Here is a 13448-nt window from a genome sequence, read left to right on the forward strand (position 1 = left end):
AACAATTTATAGGAAGACACTCTCAGAGGATATAAATGAGCTAAACGTGACAGGCCAGTAAGGAATCTTTTTAAAAACAGTAAGAATAAAGTGAGATTCCTACCGCTCTCGGCCAGGGCAGCGGCCACTTCGTTAAGAGTAGAGTAGATGTTGCAGGCGGCCCATCGGCACTGGGCGCCCAGCGCGCCCAGCGTCTCCATCAGCACCTGCGTTGGGAAAGCAGAGGGAAAAGGACTCCTGGATGGAGCACGCTGAGGATGAGTCCTGCACGAAGCCCAGATATCAACTTCTGTTCAGTACAGCGGGGTACAAACTGTGACTTGGTCACGATGCAGACGTGGAAGGAGCAGCTGATACCCCAGAGGGACCTCAATGGATCGGGGAAATTCAGTATAGGGAAGCGCAGGGTCCTGCTTTGGGGAGCAATAACCCCGGCACCAGGACGGGCTGGGGTGACGTGCTGGGAGCAGCTCTGCGCAGAGGGACCTGGGGACAGCAAGGGGTCCCCGAGGCAGCGGTGGCCCTGGTGGCACCAAGGGCATGGAGCCGCGTTGCAGGTGTTGCTCAGGGTCCCTTCACAGCAAAGCCCGACACCGGCACTCAAAGTGATGCCTTATACACATGCACCTTCAACACAGGCTCTGTGCATCAAGAAACGTTCACAAAATTGGCTTCTTTTTTACAAGGTATACCTGCAAGAGCACTGAGGCCAAGACCAAGATCTGTACCACCCTTCCCATCTCCATTTAGATGATAAACAGTGAGAAGTTCCTGCCCATCATCCTGCTAACGCGGAATATTTTGGGCCTCTGACAAAGCAGAGTGAGGATGAGTCTTCAGTGAGGAGGATTTAGTGTCTCTGCTGAAACTGCCACCAAGCTGCGCCAAAGCTTCACTGCATTGCTAAGGAGCTTTGCCCAAGAACACACCTCATCCCTGCCAACTTGCTTAATGCTGGCAGCTGAGCGCCTTCATGGATGCAAGCAGAATCCCAGGGTGGTTGAGGCTGGAAGGGACCCCCAGGGCTCCCCCAGCGCAGCCCCTGCTCCAGCAGGGACACCCAGAGCACGGGGCACCCGGGTGCATCCCGGCGCGCTGGCAGATCTGCAGAGCAGGAGCCTCCGCAGCCTCCCTGGGCAGCCTGGGCCAGGGCTCGGGCACCCTCCCACCAAACAAGCTGTTCCCCACATGGAGATGGAGCCTCCTGCAGCACGGACACGATGCAAGAACCGGGCTGCAAGGTCCCCCAGCACCCCTTGAAATGACCCCAACTCTGAGCTGATCTATCTGGCTTTGTTTGGGAGAGCAGACACCTCACGAGGTGGTGACCCCCTGAGCACGTGTTGTCTGTACCAACAGTCGGACATGGCACAGGCGGACGCCGACGCGTCAGGCGCGAAGCAGGAGGTGGTTGCGGGGGCTCTTACCGCTGTCTGCGCTGTGATGTGTGTGCAGCCCACGATCTTGGCCCCAGCCAGGGGCTTCTCTCCCTGCGCTCTCTTCCTTAAAGCCATAAGCGCCGGCATTTCTGAAGGAAAAAAAGGAAAAAAGTCCAACCGTGCATTAACAAAGGGCAAAGCGACAAGACGCAGCCACTCAGCACTGCTTCTCACGCCGCTGTCTGGCACTGCCTGGGATTTGTGCAGTTGTGGCTGCTCAGAAGGAGCCAAAGGCTTGGGAGCAGCCGCCAAACAACACATCATCGCGGCGGCTGAAAAGAATCCAGAATTCGGTGTATTCCCCTGCTATTTAGCATGGAGCATAATCTCATTTTCACAGGTCTATCTGTGCCTGCAGCAGGAGGGAGGCTGGGGGAAAAGCTGCTCCAGCTGAGGCTTTGGACGTGCAGTTGTGGCCAGTCTCTCCAATGTCCCCGTGGCCGCCTAATCGCTGCATTGCCTCTGCTACCAGTTTGGGGAGATAATCACGCTAGAATAGTGTTGTCTACAGTCGCATTCCCACCTGATCCTGCAAAAATTTTCCTTATTAAGTAGGAATGGTGTCAAGAAGTAACTGAGATGCAGAACACAACAAGAAGAGGAGATGGTTTGGGGGAAATAAGAAGCCTGTGCCCAGCACAACAGCCTGAAGCAACGTGGAACTTAAGGAGCCGGTCTCGTTTACCTTGCTCGGCAATTTCAATCTCTCGACGCCCAAATTCTGCCTGCTTTATGTTCTTCACACAGAAGTCGCTGCTGCCTTTGGAGTTCTTCTGCTGCTTGTCTCGAGGTGAGGTCTCATCATCGGAGCTGTCGGTGTAGGAGGCAGCTGGAAGAAGAACAGGAGGTCAGAGACAGAGACACAAAATTGCCCAAACCCAAATCATCCGCAGTAAATCCATGGATGTGCATGGTGCATCTGCAGGTGCCACACTGTCTCTCTCCATCCTCAGCTGGACCATTCCCTCTACTGACAAGGTCCACTTCCTCACGGTCACCTTCTCCTGACTCCCTTAACCTTCACCTACCTTCATTCCAACAACCTACCAGCCGTAACTCTAACTCAAGCACCGCCAGAGTCTTCATGCTGTTGTCATCTCCTCAGTCCTTATTCAGGACCGAAGAAGTGGCCACCCATACAAGAGGAACCCGCATGGTCTCCACGTGCACTTTTGATCAAGAGAGGTGGCACTGAAAGCCCCGTGCTCTTCATCCCCACGCTCCTGTGCGCTTGCTCATGACACTGGTTTGACTTCCTCTACCTCTCTACAGCCAACTTTGTACAAACTGGAGATTTTCTCAACAAAACAAGTCTCCACAGACTGGGCATGGGGAGAGGGGTGAAGAGCTACCCTGCTGACAAGATCTGACTGCCATGGTGGATGTCAGGCTGAGTACAAAGCTCTCAGCACCAGATACTAGGAGAAACGTCTTCATTAGGAGGGTAGGGCAACACTGGAAGAGGGTGCCCAGGGAGGTGGTGGATCTCCATCCTTGGAGGACTTCAAAAATTGACTAGATAAAACCTGGTTTGGGATTTTCTCTTCTTTTCTACTGTAAGTAACAACTACACTTCATCTTTTGCCTTTCTGGGTCTTCTTCCTATTGCTCTTTTGATAAGAGAAAAGGGAAGGAGAGCGAGCTCCACTTCTTTTTGTAGTATGGAGCCGAAAAGGTCTCACAGAATCCAGCTGCTTCTTCTTAAAATGCCCTAGGGGTAGTGGCTGTGGGTGTGAACACAAGTGAGCTACAGCCATGACAACAATTCTGTCTCCACGTCTTCCCGATGTGTCCTCCAAACTTTTGGTTAGGTAACCTGCCTTTCTGACTCTGGGTTATGTCAGTCACATGGACATCTAGTGAAGAGCCTTTCGTTCAGTCAATGCTTGGAAGAGTGAGACATCTCCCTTCCCATTTATTTTGGGAACTGAGATCACAGGTAGATCCAAGGAGTGCTGGAAATAAGGCTGCCTTGGAGGACACCTCGAATTTCACTGTTCCTCCCAAGCATGGCTAGATGCCTGTGCAGAGCTTTCTCCATTACCAAATCTTACCATAAGACCTTTTGGATACTGTCCTCAGTGAATTAGTCACTAGTGATGCCTCCAGTTCATCATAGTCAGCTGAGCGCATGACGTACGTCATGGTCTTTGGAATTTGCCCCCATAGGGGACACCAGACCTCTTGAGTCTTTCAGGTCTGGGATCAGCAGTGAATGGAGCATGTAGAGCCTGGAGACAAGGCAGAAACCATCATTCCTCTTCCCATTCCAGAGACAAAGCACCTGGAACCTGGAACCCTGGGACCTCCCTCCACCCAGCCGCACTCCCCACCAGCTCCAGACAGGAGCTGTATCCTGGAAGCTCAGGAGCTCTACCCACATGCTCATCCCCCATTTTTGATCCAATTTCCCTAACTTTTATTCCAAAACTCGCACTACCTTGCAGATCACATGGCATTTACAAAGCAAACTCAGGACTTGGCACTCTCTGCCACACAAAGCCTTTGATATATCAGAAGATGATGGCCTGTGTAGGGCAGCACTGTCAGCAACAGCCCCGGGTGAGTTGGCCAATACCCTGCAGAGATGCCCAGCTGAGTAGATATATCAGGGTACCCCCAAGCAGTACATTGCTCTGGTGTTTGGGCACCCTCAGGTGAGGAGAACTTTCCTGTTGTGACAGTTTCCCCTGTTTCAGTTTGTGTCTTGACGCTGTGCAGTCCTGGGAAGAGCCTTCTCCACACCCCCATTGACCAACTGGATCCCCTCTCCATACTGTCCTCTCCAGAGGCGCACAAGCCCAGCTCACTCGGGCATCCTGTGCTCCAGGTCACTGAAGGTCTTGGTGGCCTTCACTAGACTCGCTCCAGTGTGTTAATGCTGGTCTTTGGTAGTCCTAAACTCGACCCAGAATCTACAGGGGGTCCCAAAAGGGCCAAACAAGCGTGATCCTTAACTCCTTCCTCAACCTGCTGCCTACGCTCTTGGTAACCAAGCTCGGTACGCTGGTCTGCACCGTCCAAGGGTGCACCAAGGCTCATATCTAGCTCGTGTCTCCCAGAAAATCCCAGCTCCTTCCTTGCAAAGATGTTTCCTGCACAGTCACCGACAGCCAGGTTATCACTGGGTATCTCTGGGTTATTCCACCGCAGATGAAGGTCTACAAAGGTAAATGCAGAGCCTTGCATGAGGCTCTCGTTGAGAGTTGAGTTGAACTCAACTCTCGTTGAGTTTTAATGAGTTTTGTCAGTTGAAGACCTTTCTTCTAAGACAGCAGGGAGGAATTAGTTAAAGGAAAACCTTTAACAAGGAAATGTTGCGTAGTCAAAGGGAGCAGTTACTCATTCCGAGTGCTCGGTCATCCCTGCGTGAGCCAGGATCCCCCTCAGGCACCTTGCTGAGAAGGAATGGTCTGCACCAAAGACCTTGTTCTGCTGAAGCTGGATTCCCCACCCGAGTCCCACCTCTCCATCCCAGGTCCGTGCTTGAATTGTGCCAAAGGATCTAAGGGGGCACAGAGGTAGACTGGTCCTTGTGTAACTTCGTGGAGAGAATTTTGTGCCTGAAACCACCGTGTCATCATTGGGGCTCCCAGGTGAAGCTTTCCAACCTCTGCTACACGATGAGCCAAATGAAGACTTACACTGAGAATCCCCTCAGGGAAGCCGAGGCACAGCCAAGCAACCCTCCTAGCCAGCATTTCAACGCCTTCCTTAGCGTTTTCACATCAGAAAACCCACCCCAGAGGGCTGAAAGCCTCCCTCCAGCCTGGCCACCGCTTTGTCCTTCATGCAGCACCCAGCAAGCTGATTAAGTTTCCCTCCCGGCATGAAAATTCCTAAGGGAAAAGCTCGGTGCTGCTGCTGTGGGCGTGCCAGGCTCCCCGCGGCCCGTTGGGGTCTCTAATCTGCTTATTCAGAATTAGGCATTGCTGAAATTCTCTGCAAACTCTGCTCTGCGGGGTGCGAAAGGCAAGTGCCACCCTGCAACCAGGGCGCTGGTGGCAACGCACTCCTAGGAGGGCTAGGGCAGCTCCTGAAAGGCTGTAAGCCTGTCTTAACAAAGACGGGCTTGTTATATAATGCTATATAACATGTTATGTTATGTAATTGCTAACACTGGTACCAAGGACGCCGGGTTTAATTAGCTGGAGCAGAATTATGCCCTTGAAGACAGATAATCTGGGCAGAGGTTTCTTTAGGAGCCCAAATCTCGGTTCTGGGGCTGAAAGCAGCTTTTGCAGCGGAGGCTGAATGAATCCAGCTGGTAGCTGGGCTCTCCCATGGACATGCTCTGCTGATAGTTGGGATTAGGCTTCACTCAGGTAGGACTGACATAAGCAAGAGCAAGAGAGAAGGGAATTCTGCCCCTTCCGACTTGCTCTTCTGTTACACCCAGCAATATCTGCTCCAGGACACACGGACAAACCCCGTTTCTTGCCCGTGCAACCTCTCCAAAGTTATGAAATAGCACAAGGATGAGGTCAAGCGCCTTTATTACGGATTTATTGTGCTAATCTTTTCCTAGCAGCCACTTGGCGCGCACGCTGCGTGCGATGCACAATGCTGGGCATTCTGCTCCAAGCCCCACACTCATATCAACCAGCTAATCCCCCCAACCTTTCTTAAGGGGCAGATAAGAACTATTTGGGGGAAATAAAAGTTGCTGGAATGGGATTTGCCCAAAGCGACGAGCCTGTATCAGGGCCAAACATGAACCTGTGGCACGAGGTTGGTGCCTGAGCCCCGTGTCCAGCACAAGGCAGCAGCAAATGACCCCTCGGGGGCTGCTCTGGCTGCAGATGAAGAGCTGAACTGCAGCAGGTGCCCAAGGGGACGAGTCTTCATCCACGAACAAGTTACTGTCCAGTCCAACCAGCGGCCTGGGGCACTGTTTGCCCCTACAGCTAGTGGGTGTAGGGCTGGTATCTCCCTCCCAACCGGCAAAGAGAACAACTAAGTCCTCAGTGAGAACGCTACTCATTTTAAATGAAGTAAATGCAAGAACTGAGCTACAGATCACAGAAACAAGCAGCTTATGGCAGAGGAAAAAAGACTTTGAACACGTCACATCAGCCCAGGTTACCAGTATTTTAATTCTTAGTATTTTAGGGCAACCTGACGATAAAGTTTTACGTTCAGGAACATCTCTGCGGGTCTCCGAGCGCTTCCACGCAGGCCACGTCTGCACTGCTCTGAGCTCTGCCACCTGTCTCAGCGGCGCTGGGTTTTGCTCCCCTCTCTCCTCCTGTTCCTTTTTTCCTACCCTTTCCCATTCCAGGAGTGCTTCCCACTCTGTTAGACTGTGCTCAGCCCTGACAGGAGAACGACAAAATATCTGGGATTTATTTCTATCTATATGGCAGCTGTCCTGGGAACAGAAGTCTTCCATCCTGCCTATCGACCTTGCACCTTTCATTTGAGTGAAAATACAGTCCTTTCAGAAACTGATTAATTCCAATTGCTGAAGCTCTGGCAGGAGACACTAAGTGCAAGAGGCAGGGGAGAATTCCCCAAGTTCTTCCAGCTGGGGATCAGGAGCAAACGCAAAGACATTAGCCAGGATAATTACCCTATTAGCCCTTAAAGATGACAGGTATATAAAACATACCCTGCTCACTACATACCAGGTGGAGCTGTAAAAACTACAAATGCTACATGAATTACAGACCTGTATTAGAGGAGTCTAATTCTTAATGCTGTTATTGAAGTTGATAATGTTAAAGCTGAGCCTAGACACCGGTCCTGTGCAGTGGCCACGGCACGTCGCATTCCTCAGCCTCTCCTGCAAGAATCCAGCTGCTGGGAGACACGGATAATATTCCTTTAATGTCAGGAGCCAACATAGCGGGATCTTGTCCCGCCTCATCCCGATATCCTGAGCAAAAATGTATGGAGAAACACAGAGATTTGAACCTGCCACTGCTCAGGTTCCAGTTTGTGCGTCCGGCACCGCTTTCCTGGCACAAAGTCCCTTTACAGCAGCCGCCCAGGAGCCAGTGCAGTGGGTGCAGTGACCACACAGAGCTAAGGAAAACGTCTCGGCTGGAACCCGTCGGCTGCTCCCGGCTCTTGTTCTAGGAATGTGTTCCCTGTGCAGGGTGATTTCCAGTCGGTGAGGTGCTGCTTGCTGGCAGGGAGGGCAACCTTTGTGGTTCATCGTGTCCTCACACAGCGCTCCGCACATGTTCTCTCGATGGTGCCTGCTGCTGAGCTCCAAGAAAGGGCTCGGCAACCGCTTGTATAACTGAGCTCGAGCTCAGAAACTGCCTCCAGGCCTCCTCAAACACGGGGGAGGCTTTGGGCTGTTTGTCCCCCAAAAGCTACGGCCACCGAAGGCCACAGAAGCAGGGCCCAGGACCTCACATGAGCATCAGCTCCGGCTGTGGCTGCAAGCTACACCTACACGAGTAATATAGTAATGAAAGAGGCCTGATGGGTCTGATGCTGGCTGACATAGCACCATCCAGCTCACATCCACGCATCCAAACTCCCTCTCCTCTATATCCTGGTGGCCACAACCCGTGATCACAGAATCATAGAATCACAGAATATTCAAGGTTGGAAGGGACCTCTGGAGATCATCTAGTCCAACCTTCCTGCTCCAGCAGGCACACCCAGAGCCATGTGGCACAGGGTGGCATCCAGGCGGGTTTTGGAGACCTCCAGAGAAGGAGACTCCACAACCCCCCTGGGCAGCCTGTTCCACTGCTCTGTCACCCTCACAGTGAAGAAGTTCCTCCTCAACTGGAAATGGAACCTCCTGTGCTCCAGCTTGTGGCCATTAACCCTCGTCCTGTCGCTGGCCACCAGTGAAAACAGCCTGTCCCCTTCCTCCCTGCATTCTCCCTTCCTGAACTTAGACATATTAATCATATCCCCTCTGAGCCTTCTCTTCTCCAGAGAAAAAGAGCCTCAGCTCACTCAGCCTCTCATCTCAGGTGAGCCCTCACCTGGGCTAACCCAAAGTCACGTTTGGGCTCGGCCTGGCACAGTGTTGCCTCATACAAGCAGCTTAGAAATACATATAGCCCTATGCAAGTGCTCAGGTCCTGCCCTGCGCCGTTCAGTAACGAGGTGTAGTCGAAAGCTGCAGGTGAAGTGTGGCAAAAGCCACCTCGAACACACCAGTGCAGGAGCCACAAAGGGCAGATGTTTGTGGACGACCTTTAGACCTGTTTTTCCGCCGGCCACTTTCCTTGTGCAGACTGGCACCTATCCGTGCAAACTCTGCAGCCCCAAATCCCCGCTGGTTCGCATTTCACCTTCCCGCAAACCACAATTATTTCTTGCTGCACAGCAGGAATTCCAGGCGAGAGGGTCACAGAAGGATTGACCTCGAGCTCCTGTGGTTTCCAACGCTCTTTTCTCCCCAAACACGCTGCACGGCCTGCCAAGAATACAGCAAATCCAGCCAAGCTGATGCCCAGAGACCAGAGGAGGGTGCTGGGGGGTCCCTGGGACCCTCAGCATCTCCCACGGCTCCAGCACAGAGCCCGTCCTGCCTGTTGAGTGGCTTCTGCTGCCTTTCCCTGGAGGGTGGTCACCTGCAGAGGAGGCAACAGCCTTCTTCTCCCAACAGCTCCGAGTGTCTGGAGTCTTCCTCTCCCATTTGGGCTGCAGGAGGATCTGCATCTTCTTGGATGACACATTCTGCTGCGGGAACTGGATCCAAACTCCCTTCTGGAACAGCAACTAGGACACTGAAAAGCCCACAGTTCTCATCACTCCCCCCGGTGTGACTTAGGCTCTCTGAAAGCAGTAATAGCACTTGGTGACATAGTGACAAGCAGTAGGAGTCCCGAGGGGAGAGGGGTGACACTGCTCTGTCCCCAGCCTGGTGCTCCTTGGTGCTGTCTGGTGCGGTGGATTTAGCAGAAGATGCCACTGGAGGGCACCGTGTTTTACAGAATGGGACGGGCGACACTCTTAAACGCTGGGAAATGCAGTGACACTGAATTCCCTCCGACCCCAGTTGTCCCCTGCACAAAGCACAGGGCAGCTCCTTGCTCGTCACGGGGCAGGCAGCCCCTCTGCACCCACCTCAAAGCCAAGCAGGGGTTAGCAGCCTCCCGTGGGCTCCATCCCACCAGGAACAAACACCACGTCCCACCTGGAGCTGTGTTTTCATGCCTCTGTGCAACCTTTTCTTCTGTTCCTTTGCATCAGCTTTAAACCACAAACGTTCAAAGAATGGGACCATGAACACAATTCCTGTTTTCCACATGAGCCTAAGTCTTCCTTAGGGCTTTAGGAATGTTCATGGATAGTGCCACAAATTAAGCTGCAGTTGGATGAGCTGGAACTTGCAGGTGCTCAAAGACAGCAAGGGACAAGCTGAACACCGAGCACCTGCACAGCTCACGGTAGGAATCCAGGGCACCTTGTGTGACTGCAGGGCTTGGAGATTTCTGGCCAGTGCTCCACAACCGCCACATCTTGCTCTGGGCAAACCAAGTTTCGCCAGACCCAAACTTCATAAATAAATTCCAAAAATTCAAAATTATTCATAAATAAGCCTCAAAAGATCCTTGAGGATCCCAGAAACGGGAATTATAGTTCAGAGATTTTAAGGATAACAGAGAAATTTAAACCTTGGCTTAAACCTAGCTCCTGCTTAAGAAATTCTTTCAATTTTCCATCCAAATACAAATGGGAAAAAAGGAATAACCCTCTTCCCCTGTCTCCCGTCCGACACCCCTCACTGTGAAAGAGAATGGGGAGATCTCTGAGCTTCTACTGAGTGAAAAGGATGACCCAAAATCTTGCAGTTTTGGCAAGAGGTCGTGACAAGATGCAGTTGGCAGCGGCACAAACCTGAGCTGTAGCTGTCTGTAGAGGACTGCGAGATGGAACGGGAGAGCGAGCGGCGGCCAATCTTGGTCGGGCGCTTGTTGAACTCTTGCTTTTGGTCGGCAAACTGGATCTGTGGAGAGACATTGCTGATTAAATTCTGATTGAAATAACCAGGAGTCGGATACAGAGGATGAATTCCAAGAATACAAAGTGGAATGTAAGTCTGCAAAGTCCGTCTACTCCAAAGCACGCAGAGGACGGAAGGGACAAGTAAGGAGGTGTCATTCGTATCCCGACATTTCTAAGGGTTCATAGGGGTTTTGCAATAGGAATTTCCCCGCTCGGCGCAAGGGAAGCTCCACGTTTCATTCTTCTCCTCGCTTCCCTATCAACCTTCCACCCAGGATCACAAAAGACCCTCACAAGTCACCACACGTGTCACAGACCCCACTTGTCCCTGTTTCACAGCACACAGGCCTATGGTTTTATTAAGCATTTTAGCGTATCGCCTGGTCTGCTAGTGCTCCAAATATACTTATAATTTGTGCTACATCTCCGTGAAACTGAAAAGCGTAACTTCCACTTGCAGAATTCCTTGGATTTTGCTCTGGGCACAAAGTGACTCAATCTGGCGCAAGGGGATTAAATATTTACATTTTCAACCTCCTGAAAGCCATTAATTGAGTCTATTAAGGGAGGCCGGAGGGTTTGTGGAGAAGGCAGCGTGGTTTAAAACAGTCACCTCGCCCTAAGGAATTGCAGCCCTTCCCGGGAACTCTAATGTGAGCCCGGAGGCTCACGCAGCGTCCCGGAGGCTGGAGAAGAAGGCAGGGAGAGGGGGAAAGGTGCTGGGAAAGGTGACTCCGGGAGCTACCGTCTGAGCCTGTGAGGAGGAGGCAAAAGGATGGCAAGGAAACCTGCCGGGGCACCCGCAGGCCTGACCTTAAAATAAGGCAGAATTACCCCGCAAGATGCCCTTGGGAATGAGCAGGGGGAGCCGAGCTGGGAGCCACATTCCGCACGAGGACACCCGAGCCACACGAGGACTCCGAGCCACAGAGCCTGCAGGCCCTCTCCGAGCAGGGCCCATCACCCCAAAACCCTTCTTTTCCACCCAAAACGAATGCCTGGGAGGCCGAGCAGCCTCTCAAGGCACCGGTTTGTAGGTGCCAAGCGGTGCTCCCAGCAAAGCCGGCACCGCAGAGCCTGGGAAGGGTGAGGAGCTCCACGAGGAGCTCTGTGAACGCCCCTCATCTCCTGCACAAGGGCATTTATTGCCTGGAATGGTTGAGGTTGAATTGTGGTTGAGGTTGAATCGCGGTTGGGGTTGAATCGCGGTTGGGGTTGAATCGCGGTTGGGGTTGAATCGCGGTTGAGGTTGAATCGCGGTTGGGGTTGAATCGCGGTTGGGGTTGAATCGCGGTTGGGGTTGAATCGCGGTTGGGGTTGAATCGCGGTTGGGGTTGAGCTTTTGAATCAACGGTTGAGGTTGGAAGGGACCTCTAGAGACCACCTAGCCCAGCCCCCTGCTCCACCAGGGCCACCTTTGCACGAGTCCATGCTCAAACGGCAGACTGGGAAGCATTTGGAAACCACAGTTCCTTGGATCTAGGAGGCCAGCCTGCTCTACAGCGAGATGCATGATGTTGCCTTCAAGAGCCACGTCCCTCCAGCGGGAAAACCGATGGAGGCTGGAAAAGTGGAGGTGCAGGGGTTAACCCCGGCACGGGCAGGCTCCCCGCATTCCCAAGGAGATAAGCTGCTCTTCCACCAAAGGAGGCTGCCTCGCTTCCATGGTGAGGGTGAGCTCCGTGCCGCTCTGCGGAGCAGAACTCCGTCCATCCACGGATTTCACGCCAGGCTCAGCGCCGGCAACCTGCGTGCTCCGAAATGGGGGTTCTCCTTCGCGCTGCTCCAGGGGTGGGAAGGAAAACCCTAGGATAGTGTGTGGGGCTCAACACGGCACCTCCCGAGTGGAAAAGCAGCTCCGGACGGAGCGGCCGTCCAGCCGGGAAGGCACAAGCCAAACCCGACCTAAGTGATTTGGGGGAAGAGCGAGGAAAGCGAGGGAAAAAACAGGGATGGAGGCAGAGAGAGGGAAGAGGTGGCCTTTCCAACGGAAAGCCAAGCGCACGGTACCGCCGGGCCGCCCTCACCTGGGCCTTAATGCCTGGGTCTCCGTTCACATTGTACTTCTTCTTGTTGGGCATGGTGCTCTTACCTAGGGCCGCCCCGTCGCCATCCCTTTATATTCCCAGCGCAATTCCGATGCGGGCTGCTCCGGTTTCAGCTCCTGCGCGGAGGGGAGGGCCGAGGGCGGCGAGGGGAAGGCCCCGGATTTGCAGGCTCCCTCTCCAGGGCCCTTTTTGGCAGGCGAGGACCCCGGGATTTAATGAGGCGTCCCGGGAAGTGCGGCGGGCTCCGGCGCTCGGGAAGGGCCCGGCTTGGTGCGTGCACAACAATAGCTTATTTATGTAACCAGCACATTTCCCTGCTTGCTATAATTGACTTGCTAATTAGGTGCCTTTTTACTCGGGTTCTGCCCCCACCTCCTTTCTCCCCAATGTCGGGCGCTCCCCTTAACAGAGCCTCATTAGGACAAAATTAACTAATGAGCGGAGCGAAGCGCCGGGGGCGTTTGGAGGCAAAGTGGCTTTTGATGGGGGCAGCTGCTCCTTGTCCCGCTGCGGGCACCCAGGGTGTCCTCGGAAGGGCTCCGGCTCCCGCCTCACTGTCCGGGTGTCCGGATTCTCCTCGGCTCCCACACCAGCAGCGAGGGCTCGGAGCGGAGAGGTCGGATCCTGTCGTGTTTTGTCCCTGTATCCAGGATTATTTCCGTCCACGTTTGCTGCCCTGAAAGGTGGGAATGCACATGCCCATGCAATGTGGGAATTGCATGTGGGAATTCCCGCCATGTGGGAATTGCAAGGGCCACGAGGGAACTTTGCGTTTCCACTTTCCCTAAATAAAGTGCAAGTTATTAAAGCTATTAAGTCCCCAAAAGGAAGGAGGAAGATAACTGCAAGCTCAGCACCGAGGCGGGGGCTGCTCTGGCCATGGGGATCTCACGGTGGGACAGCCAGGTCAAGCAGCTCTCCATGAAAAAAGGAGGGATTTGTGGTGCAGATAAAGCCGAAGCCACAGGAATTGAGAGTCCACCTCAACGCACTGGTCGTGCCGCCCCACCTGCAGCAAGGATGCCCTTAATTCCCA

The 13448-nt window shown here is 53.3% G+C and overlaps 1 protein-coding gene across 1 annotated transcript in view; it reads right to left on the minus strand.

Annotated features, from left to right (window-relative positions):
• The window catches only part of AHCYL2 (adenosylhomocysteinase like 2), a 66074-nt gene that overhangs the window by 13213 nt on the left and 39413 nt on the right, over positions 1 to 13448 (minus strand). The window contains exons 2-5 of the mRNA XM_026044313.1: positions 10257 to 10365; positions 2125 to 2268; positions 1428 to 1528; positions 104 to 206 (exon numbers count right to left, since the gene is read on the minus strand). Coding sequence (XP_025900098.1) covers positions 104 to 206; positions 1428 to 1528; positions 2125 to 2268; positions 10257 to 10365 — 457 coding nt within the window. The remainder of the gene's footprint in view (positions 1 to 103; positions 207 to 1427; positions 1529 to 2124; positions 2269 to 10256; positions 10366 to 13448) is intronic.

The sequence above is a fragment of the Nothoprocta perdicaria genome, unplaced genomic scaffold (genome assembly GCF_003342845.1).
Source record: "Nothoprocta perdicaria isolate Ctin4 unplaced genomic scaffold, notPer1 scaffold_359, whole genome shotgun sequence".
Taxonomy (NCBI): domain Eukaryota; kingdom Metazoa; phylum Chordata; class Aves; order Tinamiformes; family Tinamidae; genus Nothoprocta; species Nothoprocta perdicaria.